This window comes from Xenopus laevis, chromosome 6S (genome assembly GCF_017654675.1).
Source record: "Xenopus laevis strain J_2021 chromosome 6S, Xenopus_laevis_v10.1, whole genome shotgun sequence".
NCBI classification, from domain to species: Eukaryota; Metazoa; Chordata; class Amphibia; order Anura; family Pipidae; genus Xenopus; species Xenopus laevis.
In genome coordinates, this window is record NC_054382.1 from 64,943,036 (window position 1) to 64,959,840 (window position 16,805).

General features: G+C 38.5%; 1 protein-coding gene across 1 annotated transcript in view; it reads left to right on the forward strand.

The window, feature by feature from the left end:
* The window catches only part of basp1.S (brain abundant membrane attached signal protein 1 S homeolog), a 58,476-nt gene extending 41,882 nt beyond the window's left edge, over nucleotides 1–16,594 (forward strand). Inside the window, 1 exon segment of the mRNA NM_001094255.1 lies at nucleotides 15,040–16,594. Coding sequence (NP_001087724.1) covers nucleotides 15,050–15,757 — 708 coding nt within the window. The 5' untranslated portion in view covers nucleotides 15,040–15,049 and the 3' untranslated portion in view covers nucleotides 15,758–16,594.
* The last annotated feature ends 211 nt before the right edge of the window (nucleotides 16,595–16,805 follow it).

Sequence of the window (16,805 nt, forward strand, 5' to 3'; positions counted from 1 at the left end):
GCCTTAATAGATGTGGATGGTGGTTATTATTTAATTACTTTTTTGGAAGATGACCTGTAAAATATCAGTGGATACTAGCAATAGTGTATGGTATGTGGAGGTGAACATATGTGCATAACAAGTTGAAATGTATATGTCTGACATATAATTGTTAAAGGGAAAAACGTTATCCAACCAAAATATATAAACGTAACATGTTAGCAGAATTAGAGAGCATAATAAGTATATATGGTGGAAAGTATAGGCCAACAAAATGTAAAGTAAATAAAAGAAAATCCTGGAGAGCAATAAGTGCACTAAGTGCTACTATGCACACCATTATATTTAATATAACATCATCAGCTATGTCAGCAACATCAGCCATCAATATTTTATGACCGCCTATTTTTGAAAATAATTTTTTTGCTCTTGAAACTTAAATCTCTTTGGCTTTGAGTATTCCCATTAATGACAGCAGGTTGTATAGTGCTTTAGGCCTCCTAAATTGCCCAAGGGGTTAAATGTGTTGTTAGTGATGCTTTGAGTGAAGACATGAATTTCTTATTGCAGAGTTCAAAATAACCAGCTGGTGTTATATAAATAAATGATTATGACGAATTTTCGAATATACAGCTGTAGTGAAGGGTTTTTGGGAGTTTACACATAGAGCATTCCCACAGTCAGATCTCATTTATTGTTGGCTGATATCTCAGACAGTATTCTCCATGGATTAGAGAAGTATACCATTTGAATAATTGTATGTTCCATCTATATTTTGCTACTCTTGTATAGTTATATGCTGTGATGAAATGAAAAAATTAATTCAGTTAGGATTCTTTCCTGATTCAAGTTTGCTTTAAGACAAAGGCTTATGGCTGAGAAAGAAAGTACAATGGGATTTAATGTGCCTGAAACCAATAACATAATAGTGACTGCAAAAAGCAAACAATCGTAAAGCCCGTGACCATGTGTCGTACTGAGATTTGAACCATTTGAATTTGCCATCTTTGGTTGCAAAGTATTTTACAAGAGTTCAGATGGTTAGTCTGAACAAAGGTATACATAGGTATAATTATATAAGATCCAAAGAATGGCATATGCTATGAATAGAATTACAGGTATGGGACCTGTTATCCAGAATGCTGAGGACCTGGTGTTCTCCTTATAAGGGATCTTTCCTTAATTTGGATCCTCATAAATTAAGCCCACTAGAAAATCATATAAATATTAAAGAAAACCAATCGGCTGGTTTTGCTCCCAAAAATGATTAATTATATCATTATTTGGAGGAAGTACAAGGTACTGTTTTATTATTACAGAGAAAAAGGAAATCATTTTTCAAAATTTGTATTATTTGGGTAAAATGGAGTCTATGGGAGATGGCCATTCTGAAATTCAGAGCTTTCTGGATAATGGGTTTCCAGATAACGGATCCCATACCTGTACAAATCTGACTCTAGATTTGTTTATAAAATGAAAGTGAAGTGTTACAAATATTAAAAACGATTTCTGTGATGCCTTAGATGTCCAAAACACTTATGAGCATGAGCCATATGTGTGATATAACAATAGAAACCAAAATCAAGATTGTCCATTGGCTGATTTTGGATGTGGCAATATACAGTATATCTGATTTCTGAACGTTAATTTAATACAGCTGTAAAAATGCACAAGTGACAGGAAAGTAATGGAATTGTGTATGACAGAAATGTCACATGATTATGAAATAAACGACTGGTTCAAGGGCGTGCCAATGCATGACCTACCTAGAGGCTGGATTCCTTTGACTTTGTAGCATTTGAATCTATTGCACAGGGCAATTCTAATGTTTTACAAATCAATTTATGCATATAAATGTGTGCCGACTTTTTTGTTTTGCCATTTAGGTCTGGTTACATTAGCTGTTTCCTTTGCAACCCACTGTAGCAGATATGATCATCAGTGACAGATATTGTAGTGTGTACATCCAGTCCTTCTATGACTTTGTTTCTTTCTTCTAATATTTACCAAAGCAGATAATTTAGGCAAAACTGAAACATCTATTAAGCAAAGTAACATTTTAAAAAGTGTTTATGGACCATGTTATTGAGACTCTATATACAGAAACATCAAAGGGGTGGTTAACTTTTAGTTATGATATGATATCCTATGCCTACCAACTATGCAATAGGTCTTCATTTTTTATAGTTCTTGGATTATTTGCCTTCTTCTTGACTCTTTCAAACTTTCAGGGGCAAATTTACTTAAGGTCGAATATCAAGGGTTATTCGACTGCCGAAGGTAAATCCTTCGACTTCGAATATCGAAGTCGAAGGATTTACCGCAATTCTATTTTAATCCATCGATCGAACTATTTTTCTTTAAGATAAAAAAGATAGCAAAGCCTATGGGGACCTTCCCCATAGGCTAACATTGACTTCGGTAGCTTTTAGGTGGCGAACTAGGGGGTCAAAGTTTTTTTTTTAAAGAGACAGTACTTCGACTATCGAATGGTCGAATAGTCGAATGATTTTTAGTTTGAATCGTTCGATTCGAAGTCGTGGTCGAAGGTCGAAGTAGCCCATTTGAAGGTCGAAGTAGCCAAAAAAAACATTCGAAATTCGTAGTTTTTTTCCCTCTATTTCTTCACTCGAGCTAAGTAAATGGGCCCCTTCAGTTAATTTCTAACTTTTATTCATGAATTGCTGACGCTTTATTTTTAATTGTTTGATACCATGAGCTCACTTTAAAATTATATCTACAGCACTAGCACCTTGTTTAATTCATATAAGAACCATGAACTTTTAGATTATTCATCAATTGTGTGTAGATAAATGTTATTGAAAGTCACAGCACCTAATTTATAGCACTTAAGCACTTTAATCATTTTAATTATTTGTATATAACACAATCAATTGAAATACCATTAATTGTATGTTGGTGCTAAATTGATTGAGAACTAAGCATATGATTATAATAGCACTAAGCACTTATATAATTAGATCTCAATTAATTTTAGTAAGGTAGTGTGTTCCTTTTCTTGTTTTAATATCCCTATTCTGGTTTATATACCTCTACACAGCCTGAAATTGGGTAATACAAGTGAGTGAACATTAATTACAAGTGAACTATATTTTTGTTTGTGATCAGCCAATTGCTGTCATAGCTCTGCCTCGCGACTGCTATTGCCCCACCCATGACATCACCAGTCTGCTCTGTGATGTCATCAACATTCCCCCCCTGATGTCATCATCGAGCCCTCTGCCTGTATTGCGGGCCAGAGAAAGGGTGCTGTAAGGTTACAGCACTATTTTTACTGTTATTTATATTACTTTCATTTTCATTCCCTCTGCTGTTCATATTCGGTCTCCATTTCAAAACAGTGGACCCTAGCGACCAAACAGCTGTTCAAAAATTCAAACTGAAAAGCAGCTAAACAGAAAGCTAAATAACTGAAAAACCACAAGAAATAAAAATGAAGACCAATTGCAAATTGTGTTATAATATATATAATGTAATGTGGTGATGGCACACTGGTCTGTGAATATACACCACCGCTCTTCTGTATCTCTGCACTGACAGGCACATCATTGGCCTTTGTGCAGACACATGGAGCAGATAGCAGTGCAAAAACATAAAAGTATGCATTTTCATGCCAATATTTGCCCCTTGTTTGCCAGTTTCATACTGGAGTACCTAGGGCCCACCAGAAAATCTCACCCTAGGGGCCCACCGAACACATAAGCACCCCCCCACTGTAACCACATCCACCACCCTTCACACCTTTCGCTGCCCCCAGCTTGCACAAGCAGGACTGTCTCAACAAAATATAGGGACTTGCGCTTACAGTGGTGCCAACATTTTTAATGTTAACCCCAGCCTTGCCATTAAGATCACTGCAGAAAATGAACAATAAATAAATTAACCCCCCAAAAAACAGTAAGATCACTGGAGAAAATGGACAACAAATTAACCCCTGACATTCCAGATCACTACAGAAGATGCACAATAAACAACTCTAAACATTCCAGCAAGATCACTGAAATGGACAAAATACAAATTAACCCCAGACATTCCAATACGATCACTGCAGCAAATTAATGGATTGAAAGCATTACTAACTCTTGTACAAGCAGAATGCCAGCACCATCCCTTCTTTCTTAATGAGCCTCACATGTTCCTTGCTCTGTTCTGTCTTGTGAAAAAAAAAAAATATGGTGGCTGTGCGTTCCACAGTGGACTGGTGGCCTGGCAACCTGGCTAGGACAGTGGCGGAGGGCCCAGTTACTGTAGCTAGCAGAAAATGCGGCTGGTGGCCCAGCAAGTTGAGGGGGAAAGTGGTGGGGCGGCCAGCGGGGTTAAGGGGAGATCGGCGGGGACCATGAAGGTTGATAGGACAGGAGATGGGATTTGGAAGGGTGACAGATGGAAGGGCAGGAGAATAAAGGCTGGTTGTGCAAGGAGGGAGACTGCCATGTGAAGTGAGTGGGACCCACCAAGATATTTCCCGGTGTCCTGGTGGGCCAGTCCGACCCTATTGTTTGCAAGTCAGGGGCATTTCTGAGGCAGGAGCTGCCTGAGTTTCCTCCTGCAATGCCGTCCCCATCGCCCACTTACCTTACCTGCACAGTAGTTCGGGGGGAGCTCTCTCACACTAGTAAAGCTGAATTTCCGGTTTAAAAAGGTCAAATTTCCGTTTAAAAAACTGAATATATAATAATGTTGCTTTTTACATGCAAGTACTGACATGTATTTGTATTTATATAGTGTTATGTACGCAGTGTATGATAGTTGTCACTGTACAACTTACACAATTTTATAAATATTTTTTTGTAGGCCCTGATATCCTACGTTGTGTGCAAATGAACAGTGCATCTCTTAGAGATAAAAATGGTGGTATAGGTACTTTGATGTTAACAGGTGGAGTGCATGGGCTATTTGCTAAATGAAGATATGTCCATATTGCCTTCAGACCAGGAATAATAATGTGGGTGCCCCAAGGCTAGCCATGCAGGAATGCCCCCCCCATCAGCTCATTCACAGCACTGGGCACTTGACATATGAGAGGTTTAAACAATGGGCAAAATGTCAGAGCACCCAGTCCCCAGTGCTCTGGAACAAATCTTGCAGCCCTAAGCCTGGGCGTTTGTGACTCCCCACAAATCAAGGCTTGGTGGTCTGCCTTAATGTAATGTAAATAGACAATTATAAAAAATCCTTCTTCAAAATAGTGCATATTTGGGAATTCATCATTATGTTGCATACTGAGCATGTGTATACATTTGTGTTAGCTTGTCAGTGAAGATATTATGTCATGCATTTGTCTCAAATTTGTTGAAAATGCTTTTCTGGTGTGAGCTGGATAGTTTTTACCTAATCTAGTCCAACCGCCTACACAGAGGTCAGCAGGGGTTAGAGAAATGCTTTAACTCTCAAATGAAATTCTCTTAATCCATGTTCCACAAACCTCATCACATGATTCACATTCTGTGTGTTTCTGCTGGCTTTCTAGGTGTATATGCTCTGCTTATAGGATCTACTAAGTCCCCTGTCTCATTAATGGCAGGTAATACTTACAATGAAGGTTCTTTAAAACCTATGTGCTATATATATATGACAGGTTATAAATCATGCTTTAGCATTTGACTAATTTAGGTGGTTTTCTAAATAACACAGTTAATTTTAGTATAATTCCTATAAATAGTAAGACATTTCCAAGGAATTATACTATTATGTAAATTGCTTATACTAGCTAGTTCTGGTAACCAAGAGCAATTACTGAAATATTTGCTTTCCAAAAATATATTTATAAATGCCATTTGCTGTTTGGTTGCTATGGATTACCAGACCAGGAACAACATTCAGCTAATATAAGCTGGTTCCATTTTGAATGCATGCCATGCAGCCACGTTTCCTGTATATAAGAAGTGAATAGAGTTAGTTCAATCTGGTTCCATGGTATAACTGTATGCAAATAGCTGGTTTTGGGCCTGAGCACTGTCAGTTTTAAAAGATTAGTGACATGCCTGGTTCATGGGCTTACTCATAAATGCATGCAATCTATCTATAGTATTTGTAGAATATTTAACAGTGAGGTAAGACTATATGATGGTGCTTTGAGAATAAATGATATTCATTCTAGTGAGAATTATGACAAAATAAGTATTTTAAGCACAAAACGCTACAATAGTTTATATAAACAAGCCGTTGTGTAGCCATGGGGGCAGCCATTCAGTCACAAAATACAGAGTAGATAACAGATATGTTCCCTAATCGGCGAAAATCTGCCAGCGACGGCTCCTCAGCTATCACAACACTTTAGCAGGCGTAAATTTGCTAGGACAACGCTAATTCACTAAAATGCGAAGTTGCGTCCAGGTTGCCGAACGCTGGCGAATTTTCACTAGTGTTACTTTGGCAATTAAAGCGAAGATGCGCTAGCGTTACCTAATTAGCATATGGCGGCAAATGATAAAGTTACGTGGACGTATATGTTGCAGAAAATACTTTACGTTACACAAGTCCAGGAAACCTTATAATGCCCTACACATGAGCCCACTGTATAGTTTATGTTCCATGTGTTAGAAAATGTAGGGGGGAACCCAGTTACCCAAAAAAAAATTTACGGCCGTTGCAGGATATCAGCTTTTTTTGGGACAAAAATTTTCCACAAAAAATTGAGGAAGTCCTATGCACTCCATTATTGCATTACGTCTGGTATGAGCTTGCAAAGGCAAGTCTGGCGAAAGAGGTAACGTTCAGTAAAATCCGCATCTTAGTGAATTTGCAGAGTAACGTCCATTCGCCAGAGCGAAAATTTGCCTGGCGATAAAGTGCAAATGATCGTTAGCGTCTGTCTCTTTTGCTAGTGAAGTTACGCCTGCGCCCATTAGTAAATCAGCGAAGTGCCTGAATGACGCCACGCTGTCGAATTTTCACCAGCGTTAGTCACTTCACTCTTTATCAAATCTGCCCCTCTGTATTTAATTACATAACCCCATTACATTGTAAATTCCAATGGAGCAGGGTCTGAGAAAATAATGCATTATCTTTGTAAAGTGCTGAAAATGGAACTATATAAAAATATATATATAAAATGGAACTATATAATTAAGAAGAAATATAGAAAATAGTGAGGTGTTATGCCAGAGATCCACTTAACTTTGTGGCATTCTGGTACCATCAGAATAGTTTTTCCTTTGGGTAATGTATTCAATGAAGAAATAATGAAAATCAGTAATCAGTAATCTATTTATAGTATTTGTAGAATATTTAACAGTGAGGTAAGACTATATGATGGTGCTTTGAGAATAAATGGATATAACTGTCCAATACAAGGATAACTGAAAACTGTCTACTACTGACAATAATTGTGCAGTAGTGCTAATGGCCCTGCAAATACAAGATGTAAAGGCTATAATAGACCAGTGGTCACCAACCAGTGTCTCATGAGCAACATGTTGCTCACTAACCACTTGGATGTTGCGCCTAGTTGGCCAAAACAGGTACTAATTTTTGAATTTCTGGCTTGAAGGAAAGTTTTGGTTGCATGGCCAGTTTACACATGGGCTAACAAATAGTCAATCACAACACTCATACCCCAAAAAAAAATTTCATGCATGTGTTGCTCCCTAAATCTGTTAGCAGTTGAATGTGGCTCATGGGTAAAAAAGGTTGGGGATCCTTGTAATATACTATAGCAATTACACGTCTTATTTGGTTTCTTACATCACAATATTCAGAAGTGAAAATACAGGAAGTATAGCCATATCTTTATTATTATTATGCTATAAAACATCTTATAATCGTGTATTTTTTAACTGTATCATTTTATTTGTCACAGTATAATTTTAGGTTACAAGATAATCTCTTCTTTTAATTTGTATCCCTTCACTAGTATAAGAACAGATTACTTAATCATGTGTCATAGGGGGATTAGATTATTCTCTTCATTGGTTGTTCTATAATCCTGGCATGTTTGTTTATGTAGTCCTGCTCCATTTACAAATGCTGATTGTGTCCTCCTTGTGCCAACTAGTAGCAGGAATTTACTGAACTCTGACATGGTCTATCACATGAATCACATTACATTGTAGCTCTGATTGAAGTTATTCAAACTTGACGCTGCACATTTAACATTTTCTGGTTGGTACAATACAGTATATTCAATTTACAGCTTGTTATTCATTAACCTGCAGATGTTTTCACCTTGCTAGTATTCATACCTGGGAATAATAAATGTTTTATCAAGAGACTGGATATTTTATTTAATACTAGCTTAGAGAGAATTACATGCCTCCTAAATTGGTACCAAAAGATATACCCTCTCATTCTGCCAGTATTATAGGCTTCTGTTGGCAGCCAGGGAACTGTACTTATATAAAGTTTATCTACTGTATAAATTCCCTTTACTTTGCATGGTTTTAAAGTCAGGAAACATTCCAGATTTCTTCAAGGCCACTCCTGCGGCTAAATCTAATAATGCTCACTTTCTGTAGCGTTCAAATACTGTAACTAATAGCATATCTGTCACTGAATAGTCACTCATGTGTGTAGTAAATATGTATTGGCAAACCATACAGATTACAAATGTAGACCAGTAGCCTATAGCTTGTGATTGGCGAATAAATTCTCCCAGATACGAATTTGTGGCGAATTTCCGAGTTTTGCCACAAGCGAATTAATTCTCGAAAATGCCATGACAATTTACTGGCCAAAAATTGGCTGCTTCAAAAAAAATTGGCGCACGTATAAAAATGTTTGCATGTAAAAAATTATTCAGACGCCCATTGACTTTAAAGAAGAAACTGTATAATAAAAGTCCTTTTCAAATTAAACTTGAAATCCAAATTCTTTTATTTAGTAAAGTATTCATAGCTGTTGTAAACTATTTTAAAAATCTCAACTGTCAGTCAAATATTATAGTTACTTTCACTTTCCATTCAGCACTTCCTAGATCAGGGATGCCCAGGACGTTGATAGATGTCTACCAGAATCAAGTTCCTCATAGACCGCAACCTGGGGCCCGTCATTGGAAATGAGCCATAGAGGGCTGGCTGGGCAGAAGGGAGGGATGAGCAACAAGCACAGACACAGAAGGGAGGGCTGAGCAACAAACACGGACACATAAGGGAGGGCTGAAGAACAAACACGACACAGAAGGGAGGGCTGAGCAACAAACACGGACACAGAAGGGAGAGCTGAGCTGAGCAGCAAACACGGACACAGAAAAGAGGGCTGAGACAAGCATGGACACAGAAAGGAGGGCTGAGCAATGAGCATGGAAGGGAGGGCTGAGCAACAAACACAGACACAGAAGGGAGGGCTGACAGCAGCAAGCATGGAGGGGAAGAGAGTGTGTTTAAACTTTCATAACCAGCCAAATTTTGTAAAATGAACATGGTAATTAGGAGGTGTGGCCAAAAATGGGCGTGGTAAAAAATTGCAGCGCGTTACCAAGGTAGATCTCCAGATGGGGGCCAGGTGTCAAGAGTAGATCCCATTGTAACACGGTCTGGGCACCCCTGTCCTAGATGTCACTGTACTCCCCACATGCCCCCAGTTCTCTTAACCATTTAATTGTGTAACCAGGGCATGGGGATGGACATCAGGTCCCCCATTCTGTTGCTCAAACAAGATTCTGAGACAACGCAAGGCTTGCCTTAATAACAGAGTTCACAAAATGGCTCCTGCCTGCTTGCTATAATTATGAGTTCCCAGACTGAGGGAAATGGAAACAAGATTCAAATAATTTATACAGTGTAATTACAGTTCAGTTTGCTTGACTAACATGATAAAATAGGATTTTTTGGATGACGAGTCCCCTTTAATGCATTTGGACCACATAGTCATGCATATAAAAATTAATGCGTTTTGCAAATTTTTCGCTGTTTCGCGAATTTCACTGTAAATCCACAAATTTTGTGGCACAGATTCGCCCATCACTACCTGTAGCTTGTTACAGCTTACTTCATAGCTGTCAACCTCCCTATTGTTTTAGGAGTTACCTGATTTTGGCCCTCACTCCCAAGTCTTTTGCTGAATTTGACAGCTCTGTTACTTTATCGTAATATGTATATCTTATAACTTTTAGTTGATATTATTATTACAGGTATGGGACCTGTTATTTAGAATGCGCAGGCCTTGGATTTTCCAGGTAAAGGATATTCCATAATTTAAATCCCCATGCCTTAAATTTGCTAAATATTATTTAGGGCATTGACAAAGTAAGAGATTACCCCTCCCCCCATGATTAATCCCCTATAGTGTAAACAATTTATCACCTCCATATGCTTAAGGTGAATTGCTTCTGGGAAAACATACGCGGTGCAGCTACTTTTCGAAGTAGTCTGAATTTTCCCAGCATTGATTCACATGCTTCTTTGTGAAGCATTTGGAGGAGATTAGTCGGCAGTCCAATAGCATTAGCACTGCAAAATATGTTGGCCTTTATAAATACATGTTAATAATGTTAATAATAACATTATTGTTTTTCCAACATTAAGGATTAATTATATCTCAACTGGGAACAAGTACAAGGTACTTTTTTGTGTGCATGCATCAGCTAGCTGATTTCGGTCCCATGAGGCCCAAGCCTTAAGTGCATTATTTGTTGTAACTGCTCTTTTCAAATTTATATTGCAATTGTGGGGGAAATCATGTGCATAGCTTTACCACAGGAATACAAGAAGTTATGCAATATCACGAGGCACTATGCATACAGCATGCATTTTGTCACATAACTGCAGATGACTGTTAGCAAACCATTAGATTGCTCTCTGTAGCTGCTCACACACGACTACATAGAATTTGGGTGGTTGGTACATTCACATTTGTTGTGTCAAGTCTGCGTTACAATGTACCATTGAGAAATGAGACTTGAAAGTGGAATAGGGCTTCCTGGACTACATTTAGTGGAGGGAGAGGAGCTTTGACCTGGTAAGGAAGGGCAGAGGGAGGAGAGGGCTAAAGTTGTTAGGAGAGAAAGGGGGAGGGCTTACCTCGCAGGGAGAAGCAGCATGAGCCAGAATCCCTGTCGGTCTGTTATCAGCGTCCCGCACTCCTGCCCTTGTTGGTATGGTTGGTCATTGGGATTTTTGCTGCCATGGCAGTTGGGTTGGTGGGGGAATGCTTGCCAGAGTGGAGCAATGGAACAGTATTCCCATATCTTTAGAGTGTGGTAGTGAATCTCTGGGTAAGGGAGGGGGAGGTAAGGTTTTGGGTGAGGCCATTCGCTCCTACTTGTCCACCTAGGTGCAGCACATTTGGACAGTTGGCATGGCAGGTGTCTGTTCACTGGGTATGCAAAGTCCACTGCGGCACACTGACAAAATAATTGTGTTTGTATTCGTGATATTTATTGGCTCCAATTCAAGTAGACAAAGGGCAACGTTTCGGGCCTCGCAGGGCCCTTTATCAAGCCTATAATTACACTTGACACTGTGTTAAATAGCAATAAGTGAGGGTGGAGAAAGGTCAGGGGAGGTGCTGCCTGGGCGGGAACTTTTATCTTAATCCATTAACATCTTGTGCAAAAATTGTCCATTTGTATCTTTTTACTTTTGTTATCCATATAAAAGTGTCCAAAATAAAAGTCTCCATTCCTGATTCAGTGTTTCTGGTAATCCATCTTCCGTTTTGTTGTAAGTGATCCATTTGGACAGTTGGCATGGCAGGTGTCTGTTCACTGGGTATGGGCAAATATTCCCATTGGGTTAATAGTATACTTTACATGTTGTTTACATTGATGTTGTTAATTAAGCTACGACCTTTAAACTCCATCCTTGTCTCCAAGTGTTATCAGTAGCATAACTAGGTGGGGGCGGGCCCTGGGTGTGGGCCGTGCAGCTGGGCCACCCCCTCTGTGCCGATTTTTTTAGTGGCTACAGTCGACTACAGCCGGCTTCAGTGGGCGCGATCTGCCTGGGGGGCCCTGCGGGGCCACTGAGTGTCATCCTAATAATAAGTATGGTATATTTGGAATCAAGTGAAGAAGTTTAGGACCTGTGGCATTGACTGTGCACAGGTCATAAGATATCCCTTATTTATTAAGTAATCAGACTAAGTAAGCAAATGCCGTAATGACAAACAATGCAGGCACAAGATTTAGTCTTCAGAATGTTTGGGGCCTGGATTTAATTGGGTATAGGATATGTCTATAATGTGGAAAACCATGCCTTATGGTTTCTAGCAAAAAAACATCCCCCCTCCCTACACAAAATCACAGGAGACCCACGTGAGCAGAACCCTGCTGCAGGGTCTAACTTCCTCAGTAGCTAAGCCACTGCTGTTACCATCAAGTACAATGTAGAGGGAACGCTTCCCAGTATATTTTTAGAACTGTTTGGGCTAGAGCTGTTCTGGTTTCCAGGTGATGGGTTCCATGTTTCCTAGATATTCGCCCAGCAACAAAACTAGATTAGTATGTTTTTGGATAATATGAGAAAACCCAGCTACAGATTCATCAACGTATCGCTATGTAGATATCCGAAAAATGTTCAGGGCTGTGGGGTCATGATAACATTTTTGGAACCTGTTTGCTTAGCAACTTGAAAGTTTCATTCATCTGGGTCTGTTTTATTATATGCATCTATTGTACCAAACTGTGCAATCAGTTTTAAAATGTATATATTTGAAATAAACATAAATATTTTCATATGTAGGACAAAAGGCAAATAATAGAAATTGCTTATTTTATGCATTAGGTTGACTTGATTTAAGATTGGGATATTGTTGTATGTGTTTTTTTTAAACCTTACGGTTTTTGAGGTTGTTACATATGGAGATGCATATTTTGTGCAAATTTTTTTAGTGAATAAAGTCAGAGATGATGCTTTAAAGCAACGTTGTGCTTTGCCTGATATAGCTGTGCAACTTACCAAGGCAGCTATGGGGGGCAGTGGGGCATCAAGTTAGGGACCATGCTCTAATGAGGACACATAAGGACTTGATGTCCTTAATTGAGGACAGTAAAAGAGGCTGGAGGCTGAGAATGGGCAACCAGTGTTACTGGGGGAGGGTGTAACACTGGGTCCTCATTATAACAGGGTCCCTAACTTGATGCCCCACTGCCCCCTATAGCTGCCTTGGTATATTGCACCGAGTTCAAACCTTGAAATAGGTCCCAATAGGGACCGAAACGCCGGTTTTATATGCATCACAATATACTGCTTATTTAATGCAAAAAGACCCCTGGTGCTGGTGTTTTCTCTATCTACAAATACACTGTTTCTCCATGCACAGGGGCAGCTTAATGGAGGGTGGTGCTGTCCATATATATATATATTTCTTAATTAATCACATGCAAAAAAGATTTTGAACCAGCACCCATGAAAAACACACACACACACACACACACAGTATATATGCCCCTGATATATGCCTGGTAGTGTTTGCATCAAGATTTTTCATTTAAGAGCTTCTTGCAGCATGTAACACAAGACTAACCTTTGGTTTTGCAAAATCAGATTTATGTTTGAGACTACCTGTCACTTGGCATTAAATGGTTCAGCATTCCGTCTTGCTGGATGTGACAGCCGTGCCTGAATTTTTTACTAGATTGCTTTAGAAGGCTTGTTTTGGCAGAATGAGGGCAGTATTAAATATGAGTTAAAATGCGTTTTATGTGATATAAATAACCCTAAAGCTTTGCTAATATAGAGATATGTCAGTCATTTGATCCACAGAAGCCCAATATATCTATAGATAGACATAGATAGATAGATAGATAGATAGATAGATAGATAGATAGATAGATAGATAGATAGATAGATATGATGATAGATAGATAGATAGATAGATAGAGGTAAATAGGAAAAAGATGGGTATAATAAGCACAATGCTTATGAAAACAAAATTTCATTTCTGGGAGGTGCTTTGTTCAAAAATAATTTCATATCCAATCATACAGTCATATCTGCAGCTCAAGTCAGACGCTTGCAGTGTTCAAACCAATATGTGTGAAAAAGTGGTACTGGTAGTAATGATATTATAACCTGGCTTTTAGCTTTCAGCTGTAAATACATATGAAATATGTACACTTCTCATTTTAATCAACTGAAATAATTTTACAAACACAGGTTTATTAGTCATGCCTAACTGGGTCATCATATGATGAATTCAGCTTTTAATAGAAGCCACCTTAAGGCAAACCTAGCCTTCCTGACTATTAACAGGATTTCACAGCCTCTTGGGTTTTTTTTAAAAGTGCTGGTCTATCCAAACAGTCTTCTAAGCAACTTAATTTTGAGAAGTTTTAGATTTTACTTTTACAGAAGCCCAAATAGCGAGCCTGGGACAAGTTGAGTGGAAAGGGCAGATGACTGAGGGGAGAGTAGAGGAAAGAGAAAAAGTGGTAGTGGTAACATGCATTGTGGGAGTTGTAGTGGGGAAAGAAATCTAGGAAAAGGGGCAGGGCTAATCAGGACAAGTGCAGGAATCCATATTACCTGGAGACTGCACAGTGGAACAACGCCCTGTGGAAATGGGGGGGGGTGGTGGATGGTTAAGTCGCAGCTTTAGCACAGTGGGGCTGCTCTACTGTGTAGCCAAAAAGGGGTACTGGAAGGTAAAGGTAAGTGAGGAAGTAGGTGGCGGAGTCTTAGCCTTAGGCTGGTTAATGGGTTTTGATTAAGAAGGGTTTGGTAAGTTATTTTAGACATTGTAAAATGTTATGTGCAGCCTTCAACAGCTATTGGTGTTATACGAGTGTTATGCAGTATTATTTTATGCTGGTATATTTTTTGGAGTTAAATGAGAAAAAGTGAATGCAAATGTTATTTTAATAAAACAAGCTGCAGCCTTTTCACCAAAAGTCCTGTGAATAGAGTGTATTTATAGGGTGTTGGGGGATTGGATCGGAATCAAAGCATTCTCTAGTCAAGTGCACTTTGTTCCCTTTTTTCATGGTCATTACTGTCAGCCACTGCCATGCTGTGTGACAATATGCTGTGTGACAATATGCTGTGTGTATAGAGCATGCAGCATATATGTATTATTAATCTCGGGTGTTCTTAAAGATTGTGTTATATATGAACACAAGTCAGAACATACAGATAACTTAATTTATTCTATTAATTCTAGGGCCTTAAACATGGGAGGAAAGCTGAGCAAGAAGAAGAAGGGATATAATGTAAATGATGACAAAACTAAAGACAAAAAGGCAGATGGAGCTAACACAGAAGAAGAAGGGGCACCCAAAGCCAATGAAGAGACTCAGCCTGCTGTAGATAGTACAGAAGTAAAAGAAAATGATGCAAAGAATGACAAGGAAGCCCCGGCAACAGAAAACAAAACAGAAAATAAAGAAGGAGAAAAAGAGGCACCAAACAAAGATGCTGCTCAAAAACCAGAGTCAGAGAAAACAGAAGCTTCTTCTGATGCTAAAGCAGAGCCACAGAAAACAGAACAACCAGTATCAAAACCAGAGGATCAACCAGCAGCAGACCCTGCCCCTGTTACTAAAAATGAAGGGCCAAAGGCCTCTGAGCCCAGTACTGAGGCCAAAGTTTCCCAACCTTCAGAAGCACCAGCACCAAGTAAAGTAGAGGAAAAGAGTAAAGAAGAAGGGGAAGCCAAAAAGACTGAGGCTCCCGCTTCATCAGAAATCAAAACTGAGTCAGCCCCAGCTTCAGACTCAAAACCTAGCAGTGAGACCGCTCCTTCTTCTGTGAAGTCTCAAGAAACTGAAGCACCTAGTTCTACTACTAAGGCCTCTGAGCCTGCAGGACCAGCTGATGAAGTTAAAGCTTCGGAGATCCCAGCAGCTAATTCTGATCAAACCGTAGGAGTTCAAGAGTAAAATGGACAGCCTGTTGGAAAATAACCATTAAAACAACCTTCGATGATGTTTTCTTCTTTGTTTTTGATTTTTTTTCAGCTTTACTAACAAACTTGATTTCGATCTGAAATAAGTACATGCAATGCCCAGAAAGGATGTTAAAATCCAAATAGTATTTTTGTGGGAAAATGTACAGAATGCACATTCCACCAACTATGTTAATTAATACAGAAAGCAGTGGAAGTTTACAGAGATAGATGTTTGCAAGGAAAAAAATTTAATTAGCAGATTAAATGTATAAGTAGCCAAAAAACACGTTTTTTGCTTCTGCTGTAAAAATGCAGGAGAAATGTTCTTGAATTTGCTCCACAGGGCTTGTGCCAAGGCAATCAAACCTTTTAAAGAAAATATTTTTTTTTATTTACAGTTGATATTTTGTTTGTCATTTTTTTTAAATGCAATGAATAACAGCCAAACTTTTTTTCAGAACCCACTTAGCTGTCTCTTAATCCTCTTCAGATATTTTGGGAGTAACAAACATTCTCATCCTACTTAGTCTACCTAGATTTCTCATGATGAATTAATGCATGTCTGTGGTTGGGTGCACCTGTAGTTCTGTTTATTGGTCAGTGGAAAAAAAAAAAAAGTCTGCATTGATTTGCAGTTCCAGTTTTTCTTCCATTATATGTCATACGGACACCAACACAACACTCATTGGGAAATAAGTAAAATAAAAAAAAAAGAATAAAAAATTAAAGTTAATAAGAAAAAAAATGCAACGGAAGATGTAAAATGGATGCATTGAAAATATATGTAATTGTATAAATGGTGCAACAGTAATAAAAGTACAATAATTAACAAAATGTTTAATAGTTGAATTATTTATTTCTGTACAAAATATACTGTATGTAGTCTACCCACCTTCCTTATTAAAATACAGTATAAACATTCATATAACGTAACTAAATATGATTTCATTATTGTGTAAAAGTCCCTTTGAATAAAGCAAATTTACACATTTTCTTTGCACCCTTCGCTTTATGGACTGCAGAATTTTGACTGATTTCTA